General features: G+C 34.4%; 1 protein-coding gene across 5 annotated transcripts in view; it reads left to right on the forward strand.

Annotated features, from left to right (window-relative positions):
* NT5C2 (5'-nucleotidase, cytosolic II) overlaps positions 1–12283 on the forward strand; it is a 119705-nt gene that overhangs the window by 73046 nt on the left and 34376 nt on the right. For all 5 annotated transcript variants that reach the window (XM_019725034.2, XM_019725033.2, XM_019725032.2 and 2 more), the window contains one exon: positions 8968–9041. In XM_019725034.2, the coding sequence (XP_019580593.1) occupies positions 8968–9041 (74 nt within the window). The remainder of the gene's footprint in view (positions 1–8967; positions 9042–12283) is intronic.

Raw genomic sequence — 12283 nt, forward strand, 5'->3', positions numbered from 1 at the left:
CAAGAGGTTAGTTTTTTTTTAACAAATGTGCTGGAACAATTGAATATTCAGAGAAAAAATGAACCTCGACCTTTACCTCAAACCATATATAAAAATATAACGCAAAATGGATCATAGACCTAAATGTAAAAGTTAAAAATAAAGTGTAGATGAAAATCTTTGTGACTTTGAATTAGGTAAAGATTTCTTAGATAAAGTATATAAAAACATGAAAGACAAAATTGATAAATTGGGCTTTACCAAAAATTTTTTAAAAATGCATTTTGAAAGACACCATTAAGAAAACAGACTGGGAGAAAAATATTTCGTGTGTGTGTGTGTGTGTGTGTGTGTGTATCTGATAAAAGACTTGTCCCTAAAATATAAAGAATCTTTACAATACAACAATAAAACAAAACCTAGTTTAAAAACGGGCAAGAGATTTGAATTGATAACTTCACACACAAAAAAATACAGCCAATAAGCACTTGATAAGATGTTCTACATTATTAGTCATTAAGGAAATACAAATTAAAACCACAATGAGATGCCACTGCACCCACTAGAATGACTAAGTTAAATAACTAGAATGACTGAAAGGAAAGACACTGACAGTGTGGAACAGCTGGCACTCTCATTCATCGCTGTTGAGGAGGCAAAATAGAAAACCGTTTTAGCAATACATTTTGAAGTTAAACTTACCTATGACCAAGTAATTCCACTTTTAGGTATTTATCCAAGGGAAACGAAAGCAAATATCCACACAGATTTGTATATGACTGTTCATAGCAGCATTATGTATAATAGTCCAAGCTAAGAACAACTCAAAATATCTATTAACCGAATGGACAAATAGTGGTATGTCCACACAATGGAATACTACTGAGGAATAAAAAAGTTATGATGCATATAACAGTATGAATGAATATCAGAAGTATTGTGCTAAGAGGCCAGACACAAACTACATGATGCTTGATTGTATTAATAAGAAAACTGTAGTGACAGAAAGCAGAGTTCAGGTGATAGCCTGGGGCCAAGGGTTGGGAAGGGTATTGCAAAAGGACAGTAAGAAATTTTGGGGGTTGATTGTAGTAGTTGTTATATCAGTGTATACAATTGCCAAAACTCACTAAACTTTACACACTTAAAATGAGTGAATTTTAAGGAAACCATACCTCAGTAAATTTGGTGGGAAAACAAGACTTGAAAACCTCCTCAACTTGTTTATTTAAAATTTTGTAAATAAAAAGGTTATTCACATTCAAGGGAATATATCTAGGGAAATACAGGTACTCTAGGATGAGTAATAAAGGGAAAAATGCACCCTCCTTTCAGTGTCATGATGTAACCCTAATCCTCTAGAGTTGTTAGAATGCCTTTTATTACTGGAGCTGCTGTCTTTTAGGTAAGAGACCAAAAGGAGTCTCATCATTTGCTTTTATTTTACATTCTAAATTTTGACCTCTCTTTTTCATTATAGGCATAGTAAGTTGTTAATTTGTTCAGACCATAACAGGATAATCGTATTTTCTTCTTTTGCTTTTGTCCCACAGAATTCAACCTTGATGTTTTGCTGCATTTTATAAATTATCCTCTATACATTGATCTTTACTTTAAAAAAAGTTGGGGAGAAAAAGTGAAAAAGATTTTAGAGGAAAATAGGAAAAAAAGGATTAGAAAAACCTGTGTTTAATTAGACCGAGGTTTTAGAATAGTAAGTTTATTTTCAGAAGTACTGTTATTATTTCTGACTTCTTCCTTAATTTGTGTGTTTTTCTTAATTTGTTAGTCCTCTCTTTTATTCTCTACCATCCTGCCCCCATTATCGCGACTTCTTCATTTGAGAATGAAGGTGAAGGGAATTTTAATGTTTCTTACTTAAACATTTTTGATGAATCTCCTTAAAGTTTGCTTTGAAATCTTTGGTGGCAAGGTAGTATGATCAGTACTCTTAGTATTTTATCACTTTTAAGATACACATTTCTTTCACAGTAAAACATCTCTGAAATTGGGCTGCATCTAACAGTATACCACCTAGAATTAAGTTGAGTTCTTCCAGAGAGAATTTCATTTCTTTCAGTCACCTAGGGGCAATAATGTTAACCATCCTAGTAGTGTAAATATAGCCCACAAACCTCCATGACTGAATTGTTTAGACTCTCAGGGGGAGGTTCCCCCCTCCTTGGACTCAGTGTCAAGGCTGAGATGTACATATTTCCTTGTGTGCTCCTTCTGTGTCACAGATTTATTTCTCCTTCATCCTTGTATTACGGGTATAGCCCTTTGATATCCTAACTTTATGAGTCTCTGACTTTTCTTGGGCCTTCCCCCCTCCAACCTCCATTTCTTAGTCATATATAATATAGGTAAGTTTTACAATTGATGGAATCTTAAATTTTAATCATCTTTAATTTTGTTCTACATGTGCTTCCATACTCACTTCTTTTCACTGGAACTTTTTTATATTGAGTATGTGAGTAAGAAAAATGAATATTTTAACTAATGTTTTATTTTAGAAATGATAATATGCTTGTTGTTCAGACTTTTAAAGCACAGGCTACTTTTCTCCTGGCACAATTTGATAAACAAAATATATTCTTCCTGAGGATGTTCCTCCGAGAAAATATTAAGACAAACTAGTAAGAAGTTATTGGCTGGAATTTGTGAAAACAAAAGCTAATGCTACTAAATGACTTGCACTTATAATCTAGTCCAAAATTTCTTGGTATCTGAACTTCCAATTTTTAGGAATCCATTTCATAAATTAGAAAGTCCTTGTGCATATTTTTGAGGTCACTGAGCATATTTTTGCTGAAGGATTGGGACACAAAGGCAAGCTAAGGTCTTGTCATTAAGTTTTTAAAATAAGACATAGTTTGCATATCATTCAATTCACTTTCTTAAAGTATACATTTTAGTAGTTTTTAGTATATTCAGAATTGTGCAACCAACAGCACTACCTAACTTTAGAACATTTTCATTACCCCCAAAAGAAACCCTGTACTCAGTAGCAAAAACTCCCCATTCATTCCTCCCCAGAGCCTCTGGCAACCACTGTTTATCAACTTCTAGTTTAATTTTTACTTCCGTTAAATATTGTGTCTTCTTTTTACAAGGCCCTATGCTAGGTGTTGGGGAGGTAATAAAACCTTGCCTCCAAGTTTATAATCCAGTAAAGAATAAGGACTACCTGCATATTTTATGTCTATGACAAAATATAGGAAGTGCCAAAATAAAGGATTTTGCACACTTAGACCTCTCACATAGATCACAGCTTTACAGAATTTTAGTTGGTGAAACTCATTCATTAGGTAGAACAGTAATCTGAGACCGAAATGCATCACTGTCACGTAGTTCTGTGGCACAGCCGAATAGTTTCTTGTGAATAAATCACTTGAGATGGCTGGGTCTTGAAAAATAAAATATGAGATAACTGAGGAGGGCATTTCAGGAATAGAGAATAGCATGAACCACGCCTCAGTGTACCTTTAGGGAATAGCAGGTAGTTCATTTGGATTATTAGAGCTAAAGGTGCATGATGTGGAGCAATGTGAGATGAAACTGATTTTGGAATGATAGTGAAAGGCTTTGAGAACCTTGAAGATATAAAAATTTGTAATTTATTAGTTGTGTAGGTGGTGAGGTTATTAAGTAGGTTATTAAGTTATTAAGTAGGAGAGCAACATGAATGGAGCTGTGGTTTAAGACACTGCTTCTCAAATTATTTGTGATGGAAAGATCAGCTTGTAAAAAACTTTCCAATGTTTCAAATCAATACACTTATAAAATGTAACAAAAATGAACTACTAGAAAAATAAAGACATTAAAATGTCAGTCTACATTTTTTATTGTACATTTAACATACAAAATTTTTCTGTCAAATTGTTTTTGAGTCCTTGCATTTTCTGTAGATCATGTCATGAATTAGTAACAACTGTTAACAGACCAGCACTGGTCCGTGGACCACACTTGGAGTAGCACTACTTCAAAGCCATGAATTTGGCATTAGTGTGCAGGCGGAGCAATTGGGAGATGATTGCTGAAGAGTTAATGAGTTCATGAGAACCTGGACAAGTTGTTAGAAGTGCGAATTGAATGAAAGATCTGGATTTGAGACATTTGGACATTTAAATGAAGGCACCTGAGATGATTGATTGTGAGATGATGTGGATTTGAGGGAGAGGAAATAATCAAAAGATATTAACTAGATTTTAGGCCTAAGTTGGAAAATGAGAGTGCCAATAGCAACAAATAGGAACTAGTTTGGGGAGAAAGATACTAAAATTAGGTTTACAACACAAAACCAAAAATATATATTATCGCATTTTTCTATTAAGTTAAACACATACTCATGTACAGAGAGAGAGAGACAGACATCATTTGGTTCATAATCAATTTGCACTCTCAAAAAAGCACTCGTAACTTTTTCTTTTCTTTGATTATAACAAACTTTGAGTAATTGCACAAACCCGTAACTGAAACATGTCCAAGAAGATTTTATACTTGTATCCTTAATCTCATTTGTTGTTGCAGTAACTGCTGTTGGGCATTTGGCCAGGAAATTGTGACTCCTAGGCGGGGGAGGAGTTAGGGATAAAGTTCACCATTGCCAAAGAAATTCTATTCCAAATGGATTTGTGTGGAGCAACAGTGATATCCAATGACAAGTTAAATTAGACACAGAGGTGTTTTCTCCAACGCTGTCTCAGAAGATACATGCTGTTGAGGGGCCTAGTTCAGACTTTAAAACGTCTTTTTGAAGTTAGGTGAAAGTCACACACAAAAAATTATACCAGGGACTTGAAGAAGAATTTTGTTATGTGACTTCAAGAACTAGTTGACTCAGATAGTTTCACATTTTGCAAAACGGCAACCAGTGACAGATGAGGTAATGCTACTTTGAATTATGAGTTAAATCTCAAAACCATTGAGTTTGCTATTTACAAAATTTGAAGTTTAGTAAATTGCATGTTCATGTTCCTTAAGTGTGAAAATATTAGATCCCTATTCTTAAAGCACATTGTATTAACAGTCTCATTTTTTATGGTTAATATCTATATTGATTTGGATAGAATTTCTTCAGATTTCATGCATTACTACAGTGGGATATGATAGTAAAAGCTGTTACTCATACATTTGTCTGTGTTGAAGTCTGTGCCTGGTTTTATAGTGTTCCTGTGTCTGTCTCCTAAAGATTGTTTCTTTTGTTCAAGCTCAAATCTGTATCTCGCAAATGACTTAGTGTGTATGTGGGAACTTCTAGCTGATAATTGCGTTTTAAGGTTGGCTGCTTAGTTCAGTCATGCTTTCTACGGTGGAGACTTTGTACTTCATTTAAAGCAACCTTTGGAAACTTAGTTTCACAAATATATTGGGGCTCTTAAAGATGGAGGTGGATGGAGTATGTTCCACTGGTTAATAGTTTAGAAAAGTGACCCAAGTAAACTAGCCTTGGTAAAGAAAGATACAGTCAAGGTCCTTGGAACCAAGGAGACACCTTTTTGTTTTAAATGTGTGGTGGAACAGTGAGCCAGTTTTTTAATTGATATAGTATCTAACACTTTCTTTTGTTATAACAGTAAAGAGTAGTCATTAGTTTGAGGCCAAGAGATTAGTTTTCCTTGAAGACTGTATCCTGGAGACATGTATTTCTGGCTCAAGGCTGCCTCTCTGCTGAAGTCAGTGCATACTTTCTGCATTTGGATGTTTATTATCTTTGTAAATCTTAGCATGTTCTGTATTATTGCAGTTCTCTATAATGCAGCTGTTCCATTTTGTCATTATAGCTTTTCTTAATGCACTTTAGATATTTGCACACAAATTAGACTGAATTCTCTATTGCCCCCTTCTTCCGTGTTTTGTAGCATAAATTAGGGAAAGAACAAGAGTGATGAGAATGTATGTGAGGTTTTCTTTTTTTCATAATAGAAATGAATAAGAAGGGGAGACAGGAGTGATTGTTTCTGTTGTAAGTTCAGGAATTGCTCCTGTGGGTGACGGTACTTATTTTGAATGAAAAGATAAGGATATTTGGTAAAAGATCTTCCTATGAAAATGTTTTATTTCCTAACTTTAGGCATATAGAAAGTCTTTCCTAGCTCTGACTACTCCCTGAAGGGCATCTTCTAGAATATATGTCGCAAAATGGTACCTGCTTTGTTGTAGGCATTCAACAAAAGTGTTGATTGAATAAAGTGACTAGTCAAAGAGGAAAGAGTGCGATTTGATGGATATTTAGCAGTGATTATTTTGGCAAAAAACAATAGATTTTCACATTAGCCATATATATCATTTCCAGAGTATATGGATAATACATAAAGGGCACTCTGATGTTTATATCCTTTGAAATAAATATGGTAAGGAGTACAGGCTTAATTTATCTTCTGGCCAAGAAAGAAACTGGTAAACTATCTAGCTGGGTCTGCTGCTTTCTACCTTTAGTAAGGATTGAGTGATATTAGCCAAGTCTCTTTTCTCCCGTCCTTTTCACTGTGCCTGAAACCCGCTCGCATCATTCTTCTATCAGAATCAAAGCTGTTTCTTTTATTATGTGGTCCCACATATATGTGGGTCTCCTGGATACGTGGTCTCCTGGATTGTATCACAAGGAAGAAAAATCTTCCCAGTCGGTTCCTGCCTGAATTCCCACAGAATATTTTAGGCATGTCAGCTGTTTGGGCTCTGAGCAAGGATTTGATCCAGTTGGCCCCCTGGCCTGAATTGAAAGTCTGTTTGAAAAGCCTAAGCTTCAGCAGTAACATCTAGTTTCCAGAGTTAGAAACATTACTTTGTGTCTTTTACCCCTGTTGTGCCTTCAAAAGGAATATGTAACTGGGAAAAGATGATAAAGTAGGCGCTCTTATCAGTAAAAGCAGGGTGAAGTTTGATGAAGTGTTAGAAGGGTCATGGTGATTCGGGGCTGTGTCATGTTTAAAAAAGGTTTGTTCCCCTTCCGTCACTATATATTTGACCCCCTTTATCCTGGGTGGTGAACACAAGATGATGTATTACAGACTTGTATACTTGAAACCTATGTAATTTTACTAACCAATGTCACCTCAATAAATGTAATAAAAAATTTTTAAGTTTTGGGTGGATGTCATTTAACCTCTACTTCTTTGTATCTTTCAGCTTTTCACTAGTCTTCCCCTTTCATCCGTTATTAACCCAAGACAAAGTAAATATTGATTTTCCAGAAGACCAGGGTTTTTTAGGGAAAGAGAGTATAAATAGTTTATATAATATCTCTCTCAGGAAGTACGAGTTTTATAGAGCTAATCTAGTGTGCATTGCACATTATAAGTAATGATTTTCGTATTTTTCAGAAGATAAAAGTTCTGAATTCAAGGGTCTACTGATTTTAAGTCCTAGATTAAAGTATTTCAAGCTAATATTTAATTATTTGTCTGCATTTAGAATTGGTGCTTACATTCTGAGATGAGAGGAAAAGTTTTCTATTAAAATTTAAAATATATGTGGTAAAGTAATGTATGTGTTGGTAAAGAGTTCTTTTTAAAAAGCCAACATCTATATTAGTGGTTTCCAAACTCGAGTATTCCATCAGTTAAAATATGTAATATTCATTTCTGTATGTCTTGTTTGTAAATGATCTGTACTACTGTCCTTATTTATATATAGTAGAAACATACACAAATTAGATATTTTTAAATGATGAAAGAAATACCGGTAGAAGATCTACTGTCTTTTTGCATCCCAGGGGACTCCTCTGCATCCCATGGTGCAGTCCTCTTTGGAGAGGATTGACCTAGATCATTAATGGGGGGCCCAGCCCAGGCGTCTTTATCTTTAACGAGTTTCCTAGATGATTTGAAGCAGTCTCATTTCTCACAGTTACTTAGGAAATAAAGGCCAGGAAAAGGTTTGGTAATTTTGGCCACCAAGCTGGAGATAGATGGAAAGGGTATCCTTACTTTTAGGGGCTTACCCCCAAACACCATCGTGGTGGTGATGTACCCTATGTTATTATATGGTTAGTTTTCCCTGTCTTCCTAGTGATCTTTCTGAAATTTGAATCTGATTATTTCATTTCCTGAAAATCTGATAATTTATTCTTGTCTGCAGGATAAACTCCGTAATCCCTAATGTGGCGTGCAAAATCTTCCTGATTTTGACCTGTTAACCCTTTTAGCTTCATAGCTTTTATTGTCCCCCCTAACTTAGTTCCTTAGAAAACCTTTTGCAAAAATGAACAGAAAAGCAAAACCAAAGAAAACTCCTCAGCTCCTGCCACAATAAATGTTTTATAGTTCAGTATAAACCTTGACCTTGCTTGGTTATTCTGCCTGGATTGCCTTTCTTGCTTTGTTCTACTAGAAGACTTCTACTGATTGTTTAAGATTCACCTTAAACATTTCTCTGGTCTCTAAACAGCTGGTGCTCTCTCCTCCATGATAGGTTCTAGTGTTTATTGAATTGCTATAATTATTTGCTTATAAGTTCCTGCTAGGCTGGATTTCTCAAGGGCAGATATTTTGCTTATAAGTTCCTGCTAGGCTGGATTTCATGAGGGCAGATATTTTGTTCACTGCCATATCACAGTACCTGACATTTAGTAGGCACGCAGGAAGTATTTGTTGAATGAATCTGTTTATATTTATGTCTTTAGTATCTGGCATATGGTAGGCTTAAACAAACCTTTGTTTATTAAATGACAAATGAATGAGTGAATGAATTATAAAATCTCAGAAATAAGCTTATTCTATGTGTTTATATTTTGGAAAAGAGCTGATTCTCTGAAATCTTGGGTACGTGGCATTGTTAATACCAAGACACAATAAGAAAATACACATATTTTCACATAATATCTGATTTCACTTAAGGTATAAGAAGGACTTGAATAATTTTTATCATGACTTTTAATATTGATATTTAAACAGGAAGATCTAGAAATATAGCCAAATAATTCTATTAAACTTAAATTTTTTGTTTTAGTGTTAATTGAGATTCCATTTTTACTCCTTTTTTTAGGGTGTTTGTGAACCGAAGTTTAGCCATGGAGAAAATAAAGTGTTTTGGTTTTGATATGGATTATACACTTGCTGGTGAGTAGCACTGTTTCATTGCTTAAGATTGCTCTGGATATAATATAGTGGGATCCACAGTAGGCAATTTAGTAAACACTTGTTGATTTAATCATATATTTAGCTGCCACAAGCTCTTATTATCGGTCTGCTTTTTTTGAGATTTGTGAGTATTGACATTACCAGATATAGTGAAATTATACATTAATGATATTTTGGGGGCACTTTTGGCTTTTAATCTATTAAGCTGTTTCTCAAGGGTGGAACTTTGTATCTCTCATTCTACCACAAGGTAAACTTGTATCAGTTAAAAATTTTAACGTTATTCTTAAGACAAATGAAAATGTGTTCATTTTCCATTGAAACGATTGCACACAAACTATGTAAAGACATTTTAAAAACTAGAGTTATTATCTTTGTTCATTATCAGATAGACCTTACACACCAGCACTGTGCTGTTTTACCCTTCCTATTTCTGAGATATATTTGAAGTAATCAGTGTATTAGAGTCAAGAGTTGCAACATCTTTTTAGAACTTACAAACTTTTCGTTAAAATACAGAGAGTGCCAAAAACATGTATACACATTTTAAAAGGAAAAAGCTATTGAAATTGTAATACACATACATACATAGTTTCCCATATTGTACTTTACATCCCCATGACTATTTTGTGATTACCAATTTGTGCTTCTTAATCCCTTCACCTTTCTCACCCAGCCCCCCATGAATTTTCTCATGTAGATGATCATGAACTTAATAAAAAGTTAAAGTTCTTATCTGAGTAACTTTTTGATGAGAAGGTATTTGGCATCAGAATATGTTAGCATAGAAATTAAGCAGTGTTTCCAGTGAAAGATTATTTCTTAGCAGGATCATGCTGAATGAAGGAATAGATTTCTGAGGAAAAGTCCTTATTTAAATTAAAATTTTTCCTTTATGATAAAGGTATCACTGATGTGCTTCTAGTAAGTACAAAGGGACTTTTTTTTTTTTTTTTTTGAAACAATAAGAACTCTTTTAAGTCGAAAGAACTAGTTGACCTTTATGGTTCCATGAAAGACTTAGGTGTTAATACAAAACTTATATATGTAGAATTTTTACATTTTCGGAAGTCTTTACCGAAGGGAGAGTAGGGCAACATTTTTAGGTGGGGGGGGGAGTGTTTGTGCCCTTCACAAATACAGAGTTACTTTTGGTTTATGATTATGAAAATGTATTATTTCTAACTTGGCTCATTTAGGAAATCATCTTGATTTTTCTTTTTTTTTTAAATTAAAGTTTGTTGGGGTGACAATTGTTAGTACAGTTACATAGATTTCAGGTGTAGAATACTGTAATATATCATCTATATATCACATTGTGTGTTCACCACTCAGAGTCAGTTATCTTTCCATCACCATATATTTGATTCCTTACCCTCATCTCCCACCCTCCTCCCCCCTTACCCTCAGGTAACCACTAAATTATTGTCTGTGTCTATGCGTTTTTGTTTCTTCGTTTGTTTGTCTTGTTCTTTTGTTGTTTTCGGTTTTATATACCACATACCACATATCAATGAAATCATATGGTTCTCTACATTTTCTGTCCGACTTATTTTGCATTATAATCTCATTAGCATTATAATCTCAAGATCCATCCATGTTGTCACAAATGGCACTATTTCATCTTATGGCAGAATAGTATTCCATTGTGTATATATACCACATCATCTTTATCCAATCATCTATTGAAGGACACTTTGGTTGTTCCCATGTCTTGGCCACTGTAAATAAAGCTGCAATGAACATTGGAGCACATATATCTTTATGGATAAATGTTTTCAGATTTTTTGGGTAGATACCCAGGAGAGGGATCGCTGGATCGATTTTTCTTTTTTAATTAAAAAGTCTGCATTCTGTTTTTTCTCTTTTGGGCTCAAAGCTCTCAAAAGAGATGCATTCCAATGTTTTTGCTAGCTGCAATATTTAGGTTCTGAGCCATTTTGATAAGTCCCAGCAATGAGTTTCTTATTTCTATTACCATTTCAGAACTAGTGGATGCTGTGACCAGTGTTCAGTTCCTCCCATTTTTCTGAGAAATTGTCAGAATGAAGAGAACAAATATTTATTAAGCATGTACTATTATTGTGTGCTAGAAAATGTATTTTATATACAGTGTACCTTTCAATCCTCACAATAGCCCATTGAGATAGGGATTACTAGCTCCATTTTGCAAGTAAGGTCGCCAAGTCAAGAGGTAATATGACTTATACATAGCTAGCAATTGATTTAAAATTCAATAGCTAGAATTTAAGCAAAATAGGTCAGTTTCCATTTCTCATGCTACTCCCAGCTATCAGAGGAACAGAAATTTATCTACTGACCTCTGATGAGAAATTAATAAGAGAAAAAAAGCTCATAAACAACAACAAAAAATCATCCTTTATTCCCCCCTCCCAAATAGAAATCTTCCCTAGGGCAAAATGCACTTTTCTCTTGAATTTGAATGTAATCTTCAATCCTTAGAATACAGACAGTTTTACACAATTTTTATTTTTATTTTTAGGAATTATCTTAAGGGAATGAAACCTCAAGAGTATATATAAATGTTCTATTCCAAATGTTGAAATTCTAAATTGTGCAGTTTTTTCCCCCCAATTAAAAAATCGTGCGAGGGACTGAAAATGTATTTCAGACTCCTCCCTTTTGAATTTTTCTGCCCTCTTTTCCTTTCTAGGTCACATCATTAGCCACTGAGAATGAAATCCAATTATCCCAAACCTAAGCACTTTGCATTAACAAGCCTAATGTGGGGAGAAAACATAGACTAAAGCTATTAAGAGTACCAGGGAAGAAATGAAGAGAAACTAGTTCTTGGTGTTGGGAAATCAGAGGGTTATCCGGCTACTACTGTGTTTCCCCCAAAATAAGACCTAGCCCGACCATCAGCTCTAATGCGTCTTTTGGAGCGAAAATTAATATGAAATCCAGTATTATATTAATTATATTCCTGGTCTTATATTAAAATAAGACTGGGTCTTATATTAATCTTTGCTCCAAAAGATGCATTAGAGCTGATGGTCCGGCTAGGTCTTATTTTCGGAGAAACATGGTAGCAGAAGCATCTCAGTACCTTTGATCTCTCGTCCTATCCTTTCACGCAGAGTATAGTAGTGCCCCCTTACCCATAGTTTGGCTTTCTGTGGTTTCAGTTACCCATGGTCAACCATGGTCCAAAAATGTTAAATGGAAAATTCTAGAAATAAACAATTTGTAAGTTTTAA

This window comes from Rhinolophus sinicus, linkage group LG07, assembly GCF_036562045.2.
Source record: "Rhinolophus sinicus isolate RSC01 linkage group LG07, ASM3656204v1, whole genome shotgun sequence".
Classification (NCBI taxonomy): Eukaryota; Metazoa; Chordata; class Mammalia; order Chiroptera; family Rhinolophidae; genus Rhinolophus; species Rhinolophus sinicus.